Source organism: Somniosus microcephalus, chromosome 30, assembly GCF_052327205.1.
Source record: "Somniosus microcephalus isolate GS21.2 chromosome 30, FLI_Smic_1.0, whole genome shotgun sequence".
NCBI lineage: Eukaryota > Metazoa > Chordata > Chondrichthyes > Squaliformes > Somniosidae > Somniosus > Somniosus microcephalus.
In genome coordinates this window covers 34,385,137-34,400,292 of record NC_141016.1, presented here as the reverse complement: position 1 = coordinate 34,400,292, position 15,156 = coordinate 34,385,137, and the positions used below count along the sequence as shown (strand labels likewise).

Below are 15,156 nucleotides of genomic sequence, written 5' to 3'. Positions count from 1 at the left end.
TTCCTTTCAAAATTCTATAAACACCATTTAAATTTCCCCTTAACCTTCTAAACTTCAGTTAATACAAGCCTGGTTCATGTCATCCCTCCTCATAATTTAACCCTTGGAGCACTGGCAGTGTTCTGGTGAATTTGCGCTGCACTCCTTCCAAGGCCAATATCTTCGTTCTGTGGTGCGGTGCCCACAACTGTACCCAGCTCTCCAGGTGTGGGGTAACCAGGGCGCTGTATAGCTGTAGGTAAACCTCCTCCCATTTAAATTTTAGCCCTCTAGATATAAAGGCTAACATTCCATTAGCATTTTTTATTATGTTTATGTAACTGACCACTGCAGTTTATTGATCTGTGTACACGTACCCCTCAATTTCTTTGAGCCTTCAATGTTTCTACCTTTTCACCATTTAGAAATTCACGGCTCTATCTGTTTTTGATCGAGCGTAGTTCTTGGCCTTGATCCTCTGATGCCCAATCAGCGAACAACAGCAATCAGCAAACAAACCGAATGCTCAACTATGTAAGCAAAAGAGTGCAGGGCCAATCAGGGTGTCTGGATTAAACCGAACACAGCTCCATCCAGTCACGCCTTGTGCTGTGTGTATACATCCGGTCACGAGGCACAAGAGCTCAGAGTTAAACTAGACAGTGCTCTGTCCAGGACTCGCCTTGTGCACCGTGTATAGTTCCGGTAACCAGGTACGCAGGGACAATTAAACCCTGGAAGTGGTGTAGAGCCAAAACTGGAGTCAGATCTCTACAAACCACTGTGCTGAATAATGGGCCTTGTAGCGGGAAGTGATCTGCTGGAGGCAGTAAATGGGGCGAAATGGTGAATCTGAGAAAAGAAAACTTTAATTTGAACATGTCAATACAACAAGGTGTGAAATACTGAAGGGAGAGAAAGACAGACTTAGGACTGGTGTCCGGATATTCTTCTCACAGAGAGCGATGGAGGACTGGTCTGGAATCTGGTGTAGATTGATTGAGGAAAATAGAATCATTGAAAAGGCAGATGCGAAAAGCCGTCTTTAGGGTCATTCTGGGTTAATGCGCTCTACCGGCTCCAACCGTCATCATCAAACGGATGCATCGTGTGTTGTGTAAAGGCAGTGTGTGCCTGGAGGGAGGCGGGGTGGTCGGGAAATTCTCCCCTCGGTGTCCTTCAGTTACAGGGTGAAAGCGAGGGCGCCCTCTGCCGGCCCATCTCGGCCTCTGCTTTCTGAAGGAGAACATGGATGCGGCCCGCAGAGGAGCGAACCCAAAGTGGGTGCAGGGAGGACAGAGATTGCTTGACTTCGATTTACTCTTCTCTCTCTATCGATACTTTGCCGCGTTCTCTCTGCTGATACAGTGCGTGTTTGTAACATCAGAGTGACGGCCACTGGGTAAGGTACCAACAAATAAAGCAATATTATAAAAAGCCAGACAGTCACATTATAACCAATAGCGTTAGAGGAAAAACAGCATCATCGGTATTGGACCAGAATGGAACCAATCTGAGAACCAATAGTGTCAGATCTGTCATTAATCAGATGTGTATTCATTTGTAAATATTTTATGGTGAATATCGTGAGTATTGTGATTATTATGATTATTCAGATCACAGATTTCCTAGACTAGTATCCGGAGACTCCCCATGCTCGGGCAGACTGGAGGTCCAGTACGGTGAAACCTGGGGAACAGTGTGCGACCTTCACTGGGATTTGAATGACGCCAATGTGGCCTGTGCTCAGCTTCAGTGTGGAGCCGCGGTGTCCGTGCCAAGAGGGGCTTATTTTGGAGAGGGCACTGGACTTCTACGGAGTGATGCCTTTGAATGTACAGGCAGCGAGACAAGTCTGGTTGGCTGCCCTCTTTCTCCAGTAAATCACCACCAGTGCACCCACAGGAACGATGCCAGTGTGATCTGCTCCGGTGAGTACAGACTTACTGAACAACAGACAACTTCCTCCTTAATATTGGGAAAACTGAGGAAGGTGACATTCCTGTGTTTCTCTCTAACAATATCATATATAAACTAGTCCTTACAGTTTACTATTATTGTTATAGGTCTGGCCGAACACGTCAAAATATCCGCAATAATTTGTCAATAGAAAGTTTCTAAACTTAAAGGTTTCTTCTGAAGTAAGCAGATTTGTTGCTAGTTTATTTACCGCCTGCACTGAACGTATTTTTCTCTTAGACAGTTGATGTCACAATCGGTGTCTAACAACTCGCTAGTCGCGCACTGTCTCATTAAACTTGTGCACACCTCATAGACCATCACGGTAGGTTCATTAATAGGACACCGCCTCATTCACGACGGGTTATCATCATTAATCACACGCTGACATCATTGACCGAGAACATCGTTCAATGTACTTTGACTCATTAACAAATTACAGACTTTATTAACTACAGGTTAACTTAAGTAACAACTCAGAACCCTTCCTAAAAATAAGCTGACTTGATGAACTGTGCATTGACGTCATTAGTTTGGTTCCTTTTTTGTTAACCATCCCTTGATTCTGACTTGATTTGTCGTGCACTGATGTTATGGGCGGTCGATTGTCCTCGTTGCCCAAACACGGACTTTCTGGTCCCTTCACTGCGCTCCTTACCCATCCGCTGACGTCATTAAACCGACACTGTCCTAAACCCCGGGCACCATTTCCATTGCTGATGCTCCTGTGTGATGGTGCCTGCACTGCGGTCATTAGCCCGACATTCACTTGATTAACAGCGCAATGATGTCACCAGCCGTGCACCGTCAACTTTACCGGTACACTGACTTAGGGGACCCGCACTGAACTTCTCAGTGGTGCAGTCACTTTAATTAGCATCAATCGTAGTAACAAGACACTGATCACTTATCTCATTAACTGTTCACTGACCTAGATAATTGACCATTGTCCCCAAAAGTCGGACATTGACTTCATAAACGCGCATTGACCTAATTAGATACTTTGATGTGAACACCAGGCCCCATTAATTGTACCACATGGCAATAGCATTTCGACCCACCCTGTCCAGAGTCACACTTACTGAACAGCAGGGTATCAGGGGGCGGCTGTACTCCCGCACTGGTCAGTACAATCAGGCCAGAGGGAGAAGATTGGGCAGTTATATTATGGAATCAATTCTCTTTACTCCCCACAGCTGATATGATGGGAAACAAATCCATATGATCATAAATAGGTGATTCCCTACCTCTAGCCTGTTCGGTCATTCTATTAGATCATGACTGATATGTATCTCAACTCTATTTATCTTCCTTTGAGCCATATTCCTTGCTACCCTTAACAAACAAGAATCTATCACAGTGTTGAACATTTCGATTGAACACAGCATGCAAAGGCTTTCCTTTAGGGAGCAGGTGGAGAAATTCCAGATTTCCACTACTCTTTATGTGAAAAGTTTCTTCCCAATTTCAGTCTTTGTCCCAACTATCGTCAGCTGCTTCATAAGTTGCCTTCCCTCCAACATAACGTCAGAAGTGGTGCTGTTTGCTGATGATTGCAGAGTGTTCAGCTCCATTCGCAATTCCTTAGATAATGAAGCAAGCCATGGCCACTTGCACCAAGACGTGGACATCATCCAGACTTGGGCTGATAGTTCACGAGTAACATTCCTGCCACACAAGGGTCAGGCAATGACCATCTCCAACATGACAAACTCTGACCACCTCCTCTTGATATTAATTGGCTTTACCATCGCCGATCCCCCACCATCAATATCCTCTGTGTGGCCTTTCACTAGAAACCCTACATGATCAGCCACATAAATGCCGTGTCTAATACGGCAGGTCAGATGCTGGGTATTCTGCAGCGAGTGGCCCACCTTCTGACTCCCCAAAGCCTCTCCACCACCGGCAAGGCTCAGGTCAGGAGTTGATAGAATCCTCTCTAGTTGGGTGCAGCTGCAACAATACTCAAGAATTCCGACACTATCCAGATGAAAGCCGTCCACTTGATTGCCTGCCCATCCACCACCTTAAACATCCAGTCCCTCCATCACTTTAAGCACTGTTGTCATTCTGCTGAATCTGCGCTGCAACACCTCCAAGGCCAATATATCTTTTCTGAAATGCGGTGCCCAAAACTGAGAGCAGTGCCCCAGTTTGTGTCTGACCAAGACTCGGTACAACTGAAACATCACTTCCTCACTTTTATATTCCAAGCCCGTTGAGATAACGGCCAACATTCCATTAGTTTTTCAGGAAGAGCTGTCAACTTTGAGTTATCACACAACTTCTTGGGGTCTTGCAGTAACTTTGATTGCGACAAAGAAATAACTATTTGATAAATTACGGAAGTGCGATAGTGGTGGATAAGCTTCCCCCATTTTCTATTTTGCCCCTTATATATACTAAAGGTGATTTACATTCTATTTGAATCTGTATTTGTTTCCAAAACAGGGAACCATGGACCACGATTGGTCGGTGGGGAGAACAGGTGCTCCGGCCGGGTGGAAGTGCTACACGGAGACCAGTGGGGGACTCTGTGTGATGTTTATTTCGGTTTCGAAGATGCCAGCGTGGTCTGTGAGCACCTTCAGTGCGGGGCAGTCACCGCAACCCCGGGAGCAGCTCACTTTGGGGAGGGAACCGGCCCAGTGTGGAAGGAGAACTACAGGTGCCGGGGGAACGAGTCCCGATTGTGGGATTGTCCGGTTTCATCCTGGGATCAGTTTAGCTGCTCACATGGAAATGACACCAGTGTCATCTGCTCGGGTGAGTCCACTCAGTGTATTGAACTGAAATACACCAACTGTTCTCCTGTCGAGCAGAGTCTCACACCAGTGGCACTATTTCTGTAAGTCACTGATTCACTCGTTTTACTGATCAAGATCACCTTCTTCCTCTGACACTAAGCGAGTCTGAGGTGTGTGTGTCGGTCGATTGGACTGAAGTATATTAGCAATGAATCAAAGGCTTTCAATCCAGTGCACGTTTAATAAATACATATCTCGTGTTACGGTGTAAATCTTTGTAAATACAGAGCAACACCCAGCGTTCGCCACCAACAGCTATTGAAACGGCAAAAAGCCCCCGGGACCACTGCTATAGCACGGAAACACTGCAGCAGTGTTGGGACCGTTATCAATGTTAGCGGTTCAAATATGAATCAACATAGAATTCTCCGCATAGATCAGCTGCATTTTCACAGAACATTCTGTTAATTTCTTGCCAGATAAATAGTGCGAGATGAGTTTTAATATCCATAAACTGCTCTGTCTCTCTGATTATTCACGAACTTTACGCACATCACAGTTATCCCGGTGTCCTGGAACACATTTATCCATCAACCAGCCCCACCTTATAACAGATTATCTGGTTCGTTATCTCATTGCTGTTTGTGGGGACTGACTGAGCGCAAATCAGCTCTCGCGTTTCACACTTAAAACATCGCAACATGTGGACAGGAGGAGGCCCTTCAGCCCCTCCGGCCTGTCCCACCGCTGTCGCAGTGACAACAAATCAGAAGTACTTCAGTGGCTGTGAAGAGCTTTGGGCCGTCCTGGGAAGCGCTCTATCAATTACACTTCTGTTTGTTTCTCTCCACATTAGCTGAACTGTGAGCAGCCAGAAGCTATTTTGTGCCCGTGCTCCTGCCTTTGATCACAGCTCGTATCAATAGCTGGCCTGGGCCGCCCGCCCCCAGTTAGTTTTTAGCCCCTTTCCCCAGATTAGCCTCCGGAAGCTGCTCGGCATCTCTCTAAAATCAATTCACTGAGAAAAGGAATTGGCGGAGAGGATCTGCCTACAAACCTTGTGGGTAATTATTACAGAAATATAATCATTAAAATTAACAATAACTGTCCGGGTGAGAGTTAGTAAATTATGGAATATTTTGGCTCAGTTTACCCGTTGCTCGCAATGTGTTTCTGTTTGTAGATGAAGGTTGGCCGCCGAGACTGACTAATGGGGGAAGCCGCTGTTACGGCCGAGTGGAGATTTACTACAACGGCAGCTGGGGGAGAGTGCGGGACAACCTCTGGGACCTAAATGATGCCAACGTGGTCTGCAGACAGCTGGGCTGCGGCTCTGCGATAGCCGCTTATAACTCTTCAAAGTACGGAGAGAGTGAAGGGCCCGTGTGGGTGAATGATGTCCAGTGTGAAGGAAACGAGCCTCAGCTCCGGAACTGCAGCTCATTCACATTGAATCCATCTCTCAATGACAGCATCGGCGTAGGGGTCCTGTGTTCAGGTGAACAAATGGTTCAATTTTACAGAACCATCAAAGGGAATAGCTAATCTGCTGAGAAAAGTGGTAAATTGGTCACTTGTTCCTCGGTGTCTCTACACCAGTTATTTAACTCAGGGGATGAGCGAAAAGCGAGAGGACACGGGCAGAACTGGAAAAAAACGAGAACTTGCATTTATATAGCGCCTTAAACGAAAGACAACCGTCGTAAGGTGCTTCACAGGAAGAGAGATGAAGGTATTAGAACAGGCGACTAAAAGCCTGGCCATTTGGGTAAGATCAAGAGCTGGTCTTAAACCAGGAGAGGCGGAAGGTTTAGGGAGGGAATTCCTGATCTTGGGACCAAGACGGAGAAATTCACGGCCGCCAATTGTGGAGGGAGGAAGTGAATGATGCACAAGAGGCCACATTTGCAGAAAAGTAGAGTTCCCGAAATGATTAGGGCTGGAGGCGGTTATAGTGATATTTGAACCTGAGGATGGTAATTTAAAACTGGAGTCTTTGCCGGACAGGAAGCCAATGCAGAGCAGTGAGCACAGGGATGATGGTGAGTGTGACTTGGTGCGGGTCAGGATATCAGAAGTTTTCGGGTGAGCTGAAGGTTATGGAGGGTGCAGGATGGGAGGACGGCGTTTCAGCAGCAGATGGGCCGAGGCAGGGACGGAGGTGAGTGATGATACAGAGGTGGAAGTCGGCGGTCTTTGTGACGGAGAGCACGTGGGATTGGAAGCTCAGCTCGGCGGTCAAATGCGGCCGAGTTTGCAAATCAGTTCCATTGTGCAGCATAAAAGTGCAGACAGATGTGCTGGAGATTCACTGGTCTAAGTTCCATTATGTTGTGTATAAGTATGGAAGGATGTTTTGGCATGGACTGGTCTTAGTGTTATTACACAGCATGTGAATGTAGACAGACATTCTGGGCCTGAAATGGTGTAAGTTCCATTATGCTGTACGTACGTTGCATTCTGCAGTATGCAGTGTGCAGCGGAAGTGATAAATAAAGCTGTGGATAAGTCTATAAGCTAGTATTACGGGGGGAGGAATCTGGTGAAATTAACATAAGCCTGAAGATAAAAGAAAGAGGAGGTGTGAGTGAATGTCAGACCAAGGTAACCAATACGGGTAAGATTAACGGTTAGGGAACAGATACACTTATAGAACAGAATTATAAATTGATTGTTAAAAATAAAGTGAGTAGCACAATTAATAAAAACAAATTATATTGGCTGTACATCTATGTGCACAGCATTCCAAACCAAACGGGAGAACTGGAGGCAATAAATCGAACGATGGAGAAATGAATAGAATGTTATCCTGAAAGGATTAGGGGAAGTGGGGTGGGAGGAGGTTAGTGTGGAGCATGAATACCGGGTTGGACCCTTTGGGCCGAATGGCCTGACTCTGTGCTGTACATTCTGTATAATTCTATGTAATATGTAAGTGCAGACAGATGTTGCGGGATATAATATCATGTACCTGTCACAGACACATATAAAGCACCATTTTTTTAGCTGGAGGAGCAGCAATGTTTGGATTGAGTGATGAGATAAATGTATATTTGAAGTATAATCCTCCTGTATTGTTCTCTAACAGGACACGTGCAGTTAAGGCTGTCCGGCGGTGCAAGCCCATGTGCTGGGCGAGTGGAGGTTTATTACAATGGGACCTGGGGCTCAGTTTGTGATGATTCCTGGGACCTGGCCGACGCTAACGTGGTTTGCAAACAGCTGGGTTGCGGAAATGCGGTGGATGTGGAACTTCCTGCTGCTTGTGGACAAAGTTCAGGCCCAGTTTGGTTGGATGAACTGCACTGTTCGGGAAACGAATCGTTTCTGTGGGAATGTCCCTCAGCGCCGTGGGGTAAACACGACTGGAGTCATAAAGAAGATGTGAGGGTGGTGTGTTCAGGTAAGGGAGCTTTCTATCTGCTCATTTCTGCAGGGTTATATGCGAGGCTTTACTCGGGAGGTTTTACACAGAATCTACAGCACAGAAACCGGCCATTTGACCCAAATGGTCTGTGCGATATCTTTGCTCCGCACGTGCCTCCTCACTCCGTACTTCATCTAACTCTATCTCCATATCCTTTTGTTCATTCTCCCTCATGTACATATCTAGCTTCAACTAAAAGCATCTACGCTATTCGCCTCAACTACTCTATGTGGTAGCAAGTTCCACATTCTAACCACTCTCTGGGTAAAGAGGTTTCTCCTGAATTCCCTGTTGGACAAGCGGCTATTTTATATACAGGTAACCTTGTTCTGGACTCCCCACAATTGGAAACATCTTCTCTATGTCCACCTACCTATTCCCTTCATAATTTTAAAGACCTCTTTGAGGACACCCTTCAGCCTTCTCTTTTCTAGAGAAAAGAGCCGCAGCCTATTCAGTCTTATTTGATAGTTCTAAACTTTGTGTTCTGGTATCATTTTTGCAACTCGTTTTTTGCTCTTTCTGCAGTGCTTGTGTATCCTTTTTTAGACCAGTATACTATACATTACTCTAAGTGGGTTCTAAACCAAGTTTCCATACAAGTTTTAAAGTAATTTCAAAAATAACAACAGAAAATGCTGGAAAAACTCAGCAGGCCAGGCAACATCCATGGAGAGAGAAATAGAGTCAACGTGCCAGGTCGAAACCCTTTGTCAAGACTGAAAAAGCCCAGGAAATGAAACACATTAAAAGGCCAGGCTGGGAGAGAGCAAAAGAGAAGTGAAGAGACATTAAGAGGTATTGAAAACGAGACGAGATGGTGATAGGACTACTGGAGACAAAAGACGGCTCTAGATTAGGTGTGAAATGCGCTGGCAGAATGGGAGGCAGCTGCCATGTGGGAGAGAGAAAAAGGGGGGAGGGCCAAAACAAAGATGTGGATAAAATATAAGTTAAAATGTAATGGGGGCCGAGGTTATGATCTGAAATTGTTGAACTCGATATTGAGTCTGGAAGGCTGTAAAGTGCCTAATCGGAAGATGAGGTGCTGTTCCTCGAGCTTATGCTGAGCTTCCATGGAACAATGCAAGTGCCCGAGTACAGTGAGGTCTGAGTGGGAATGGAGCGGTGAATTAAAATGACAGGCGACAGGAAGCTCGGGGTCACCTTTATGGACAGAACGGAGGTGTTCCACAAAGTGGTCACTGAATGTGCGTTTGGTCTCCCCAATGTAGAAGAGACCACATCGTGAGCAGCAAATACAGTATACTAGATTGCAAGAAGTACAAGTAAATCATTGTTTCAGCTGGAAGGGCTGTTTGGGGCCCTGGACAGTGGGAAGGGGGGAGCTATAAGGGCAGGTGTTGCATCTCCTGCGCATGCACAGGATGGTGTCGAGCGAAGGGGAATGGGTGCGGGCGGTTATAGAGGAGTGGACTAGAGTGTCTCGGAGGGAGCTGTCCCTATGGAATGCTGAAAGGGGAGGGGAGGGGAAGATGCATTTGGTGGTGGGATCACGTTGGAGGTGGCAGAAATGGCGGAGGTTGATTCATTGAATGTGGAGGCTGGTGGGGTAAAAGGAGAGGACAAGGGAAGCCTTTCGTGGTTCCGGGAGGGAGGGGCAGGGGTGAGGGCAGAAGTGCGGGAGATAGAATGGACACGGTCGAGGGCCATGTCAACCATGGTAGAGGGGAATCCTCGGTTGAGGAAAAAGGTTCTGCTGCCATGACATTGGCTGTCTCCATTTCACTGCTCCCCTCACTAACTCCAACCTACATCCCACTGAAATTGCAGCACTCCATTCTCTAAACCAACTCTGACATGCCATTAAACCTGCTGATAAGGGTGGTGCTGTTGTTGTTTGGCCAACTGACCTCTACCTAGCGGAAGCTGAATGCCAACTATCCGACACCTCATCCCACCTCCACCTGGACCATGACCCCACTACCGAACACCAATCCATCTTTTCCAAGACCGTCACTGACCTCATCTACTCTCGAGATCTTCCCCCAGCGGCCACCAACCTCATAGTTCCCCATCCCTGCACAGCCCGCTTCTACCTCCTTCCCAAGATCCACAAACAGGACTGCCCTGCTAGACCCATTGTTTCAGCCTGTTCTTGCCCCACGGAACTTATCTCTTCCTATCTCGACTCTATCTTTTCTCCACTTGTCCAGTCTCTTCCCACCTACATCCGCGACACTTCTGACGCTCTCCGCCACTTTAACATTTTGCAGTTTCCTGGCCCCAACCACCTCCTTTTCACCATGGACGTACAATCCCTCTACATTTCCATCCCCCACCAAGATGGCCTGATGGCACTCCGCTTCTTCCTTGAACAGAGTCCCGACCATTCCCCATCCACCACCACCCTACTCTGACAGGCTGAACTTGTTCTCACATTGAACAACTTCTCTTTTGACTCCACTCATTTCCTCCAAATCAAAGGTGTTGCTATGGGTACCCTCATGGGTCCTAGCTATGCCTGCATTTTTGTGGGATATGTGGAACACGCTTTGTTCCAGTCCCACTCGGGTTCCCTTCCTCACCTCTTTTTCCGGTACATTGATGAATGTATCGGTGCCGTTTCCTGCTCTCGCCCTGAGCTACACAATTCCATTCACTTTGCCTCCAATTTCCACCCTTCTCTCACCTTCACATGGTACATCTCTGACTCTTCCCTTCCCATTTTGGAAGGGGAAAGTGAACAGCCAGTTGTAATGGTGCATATAGGTACCAACGATATAGCTAAAAAACGGGATGAGGTCCTAAAAGCTGAATATAGGGAGTTAGGAGGTAAATTTAAAAAATAGGGCCTCAAAGGTAGTAATCTCAGGATTGCTACCAGTGCCACGTGCTAGTCAGTGTAGAAATAGATAAATACATGGCTAGAGGAATGGCGCAAGGGGGAGGGATTCAAATTCCTGGGACATTGCAACCGGCTCTGGGGGAGGTGGGACTAGTACAAACTGGATGGTTTGCACCTGGGCAGGACCGGGACTGATGTCCTAGGGGGATTGTTTGCTAGTGCTCTAGGGGAAGGTTTAAACTAAAATGGCAGGGGGTTGGGAACGTGAGCAGGGAGGCAGATGAAAGGGGAACAATGATAGAAGCAAAAGACAGGAAGGAGACAAGCAAAGGTGGCAGTCAGAGAAATCAAGGGTTTAAACAAAACATAGCCACAGTAAATAATAATTCTAAAAGGTCTAAGAGTGTTTAAAAAACAAGCCTGAAGGCTTTGTCTCTTAATGCGAGGAGCATTCGTAATAATGTGGATGAATTAGCTGTGCAAATAGAAGTAAATGGATATGATATGATAGGGATTATGGAAACATGGCTCCAGGGTGTCCAAGACAGGGAATGCAACATCCAGGCGTATTCAATATTCAGGAAAGACAGGCAAAAATGAAAAGGAGGTGGGGTAGCATTGCTGGTAAGAGGGCATTAACACAATTGTAAGGAAGGATATTAGCTCTGATGATGTGGAATCTGTATGGGTAGAACTGAGAAATACCAAGGAGCAGAAAACGTTAGTGGGAGTGGCAGACAGTCCCCCAAACAGTAATGCGAACGTTGGGGATGGCATTAAATGGGAAATTAGAGAAGCGTGCAATAAGGGCACAGCAGTTATCATGGGAGACTTTAATCTACATATAGATTGGGCTAACGAAATAAGTAACAATACTGTGGAGGAGAAATTCCTGGAGCGTATACGGGATGCTTTCCTGGACCAATATGCCGAGGAACCAACTAGAGACAAGGGCATCTTAGACTGCGTACTATGTCATGAGAAAGGATTAATTAGCAATCTTGTTGCGCTAGGCCCCTTGGGGAGGAGCGATCAAAATGTGATAGAATTCTTCATTAAGATGGAGAGTGAAGTAGTTGACTCAGAGACTAGGGTCCTGAATTTAAATAAATGAAACTACAATGATATGAGTTGCGAGCTGGGTAGGATTGATTGGGTGGATAGGCAATGGCAAACATTCAAAGATCGCACGGATGAACTACAGAATTTGTTCATCCCTGTTTGGCATAAAAATAAAACAAAAAAGGTGACTGAACAGTGGGTAACAAGGGAAATTAGGGATAGCATAAGATCCAAGGAGAGGACATACAAATTGGCCAGAAAAAGCAGTAAACCTGAGGATTGGGAGCAGTTTAGGGTTCAGCAAAGGAGGAAAAGGGGATTAATCAAGAGGGGGAAATAGAGTATGAGAGTAAGCTTCAGTGAACATAAAAACTGACTGTAAAAGCTTTTATAGATATGTGAAGAGAAAAAGATTGGTGAAGTCAAACATAGGTCCCTTGCCATCAGAATCAGGGGATTTTTTAATGGGGAACACAGAAATGGCAGATCAATTAAATACATACATTGGTTCTGTTTTCAGAAAGGAGGACAAAAATAACCTCCAAGAGATGTCGGCGAACATAGGTTCTAATGAGAAGGAGGAACTGAATGAAATCGGTATTTGTAGGGAAATGGTGTTAGGGAAATTGATGCGATTGAAGGCCAATAAATGCCCAGGGCCTGATCATCTACATCCTAGGGTACTTAAGGAAGTGGCCCTAGAAATAGTAGATACAATGCTGGTCATCATCCAAAATTCTATAGACTCTGGAACAGTTCCCATGGATTGGAGGGTAGCTAATGTTCCCCCACTGTTCAAAAAAGGTGGTAGAGAGAAAATGGGGAATTATAGACCGGTAAGCCTGACATCAGTAGTAGGGAAAATGCTAGAGTCCATTATAAAAAATGTAATAGTAGAGCACTTGGAAAACAGTGACAAGATCGGGCAAAGTCAACATGGATTTACAAAAGGTAAATCGTGCCTGACTAATCTACTGGAATTTTATGAGGATGTAACTGGTAGAATAGATAAGGGAGAACCAGTGGATGTGGTGTATTTGGACTTTCAGAAGGCTTTTGATAAGGCCCCGCATAAGAGGTTAGCATATAATGTTAAGGCGCATGGGATTGGGGGCAAGGTACTGACGTGGATAGATGACTGGTTGGCAGACAGGAAGCAAAGAGTTGGAATAAACGGTTTTTTTTCTGAGTGGCAGGTTGTGACAACTGGGGTACTGCAGGGATCGGTCCTAGGACCCCAGCCATTCACAATATATATTAATGATCTAGACGAGGAAACTAGATGTAATATCTCCAAGTTTGCAGACGACACAAAGCTGGGTGGGTGTGTGTGCTGTGAGGAGGGTGCCGAGAAACTCCAGCATGTTTTGGACAGGTTTGGTGATTGGGCAGATGCATGGCAGATGCAGTATAATGTGGATAAATGCGAGGTTATCCACTTCGGTGGCAAAAACAGCAAGGCAGATTAATGTCTGAACGGCAATAGTTTGGGAGAAGTGGAAGTGCAACGAGAGCTGGGTGTCCTTGTGCACCAGTCGCTGAAGGTAAGCATGCAGGTGCAGGAGGTGGTTGAGAAGTCAAATGGTATGTTGGCCTTCGTAGCGAGAGGGTTTGAGTACAGGAACAAGGATGTATTGCTGCAGTTGTACAGGGCATTGGTGAGTCCACACCTTGACTATTGTGTGCAGTTTTGGTCGCCTTATCTGAGGAAGGATGTTCTTGCCATGGAGGGAGTGCAGCGAAGATTCACCAGACTGATACCTGGGATGGCAGGAATGACGTATGAGGAGAGATTGGGTCGATTGGGCTTATACTTGCTGGAGTTTAGAAGAATGACAGGGGATCTCATTGAAACTTATAAAATTCTAACAGGACTAGACAGACTAGATGCAGGAAGGATGTTCCTGATGGCGGGGGAATGCAGAACCAATTGTCACAGTCTAAGGATAAGGGGGAAGCCATTTAGGACAGAGCTGAGGAGGAATTTCTTCACCCACAGAGTGGTGAACCTGTGGAATTCACTACCACAGAAGGCAGTAGAGGCCAATTCATTAAATATATTGAAGAAGGTGTTAGATATATTTCTTAAGGCTAAAGGGATCAAGGGATATTGGGAGAAGGCAGGGACAGGGTACTGAGTTTGGATGATCAGCCATGATCTCATTGAATGGCGGAGCAGGCTCGAGGGGCCGAATGGCCTACTTCTGCTCCTATCTTCTATGTTTCTATGTTTCTTCCTCGACTTCTCCGTTTCCATCTCTGGGGATAGGTTATTGACCAACATTCACTACAAGCCCACTGACTCCCACAGCTACGTGGACTACACTTCCTCCCACTCCGACTCCTGTAAGGACTCTATACATTCTCCCAGTTTCTCCATCTCCCCTGCATCTGCTTCGTCGATGCCACCTTCCACACCAGTGATTCCGACATGCCTTCCTATTTCCTCAACCGAGGATTCCCCTCTACCATGGTTGACACAGCCCTCGATCATGTCCATTCTATCACCGCACATCTGCCCTCATCCCTGCCCCTCCCTCCCGGACCCACGATAGGTTTCCCCTTGTCCTCACCTTTCACCCCACCAGCCTCCACACTCAACGGATCATCTTCCGCCACCTCCAACATGATCCCACCACCAAACGCATCTTCCCCTCCCCTCCCCTTTCAGCATTGAGTAGTGACCACTCCCTCCAAGACACCCTAGTCCACTCCTCTATCACCCCCAGCACCCCTTCCCCTTTGCCCAGAACCTACCCGTGCAAGCACAGGAGATGCAACACCTGCCCTTATACCTTCCCCCTTCCCACTGGCCAGGGCCCCAAACACCCCTTCCAGGTGAAACAGCGATTTATTTGTACTTCTTGCAAACTAGTATAATGTATTCGCTGCTCACGATGTGGTCTCCTCTACATTGGGGAGACCAAACGCGGATTGGGTGACCGCTTTGCAGAATACCTCCGTTCAGTCCATAAGGATGACCCCGAGCTTCCGGTCGCCTGTCCTTTTAATTCACCGCCCCATTCCCACTCAGACCTCGGCCCCCATTACATTTTTACTTATATTTTTTATCCATAACTTTGTTTTGGCCCTCCCCCTTTTTTTCTCTCCCACATGGCAGCTGTCTCCCATTCTGCCAGCACATTTATTTCACACCTAATCTAGAGCTG

At 46.5% G+C, this 15,156-nt stretch overlaps 1 protein-coding gene across 1 annotated transcript in view; it reads left to right on the top strand.

The window, feature by feature from the left end:
* The window catches only part of LOC147098122 (scavenger receptor cysteine-rich domain-containing protein DMBT1-like), a 42,692-nt gene that overhangs the window by 13,063 nt on the left and 14,473 nt on the right, over positions 1-15,156 (top strand). Inside the window, exons 4-7 of the mRNA XM_085971335.1 lie at positions 1,596-1,910; positions 4,393-4,707; positions 5,872-6,186; positions 7,777-8,091. Coding sequence (XP_085827461.1) covers positions 1,596-1,910; positions 4,393-4,707; positions 5,872-6,186; positions 7,777-8,091 — 1,260 coding nt within the window. The remainder of the gene's footprint in view (positions 1-1,595; positions 1,911-4,392; positions 4,708-5,871; positions 6,187-7,776; positions 8,092-15,156) is intronic.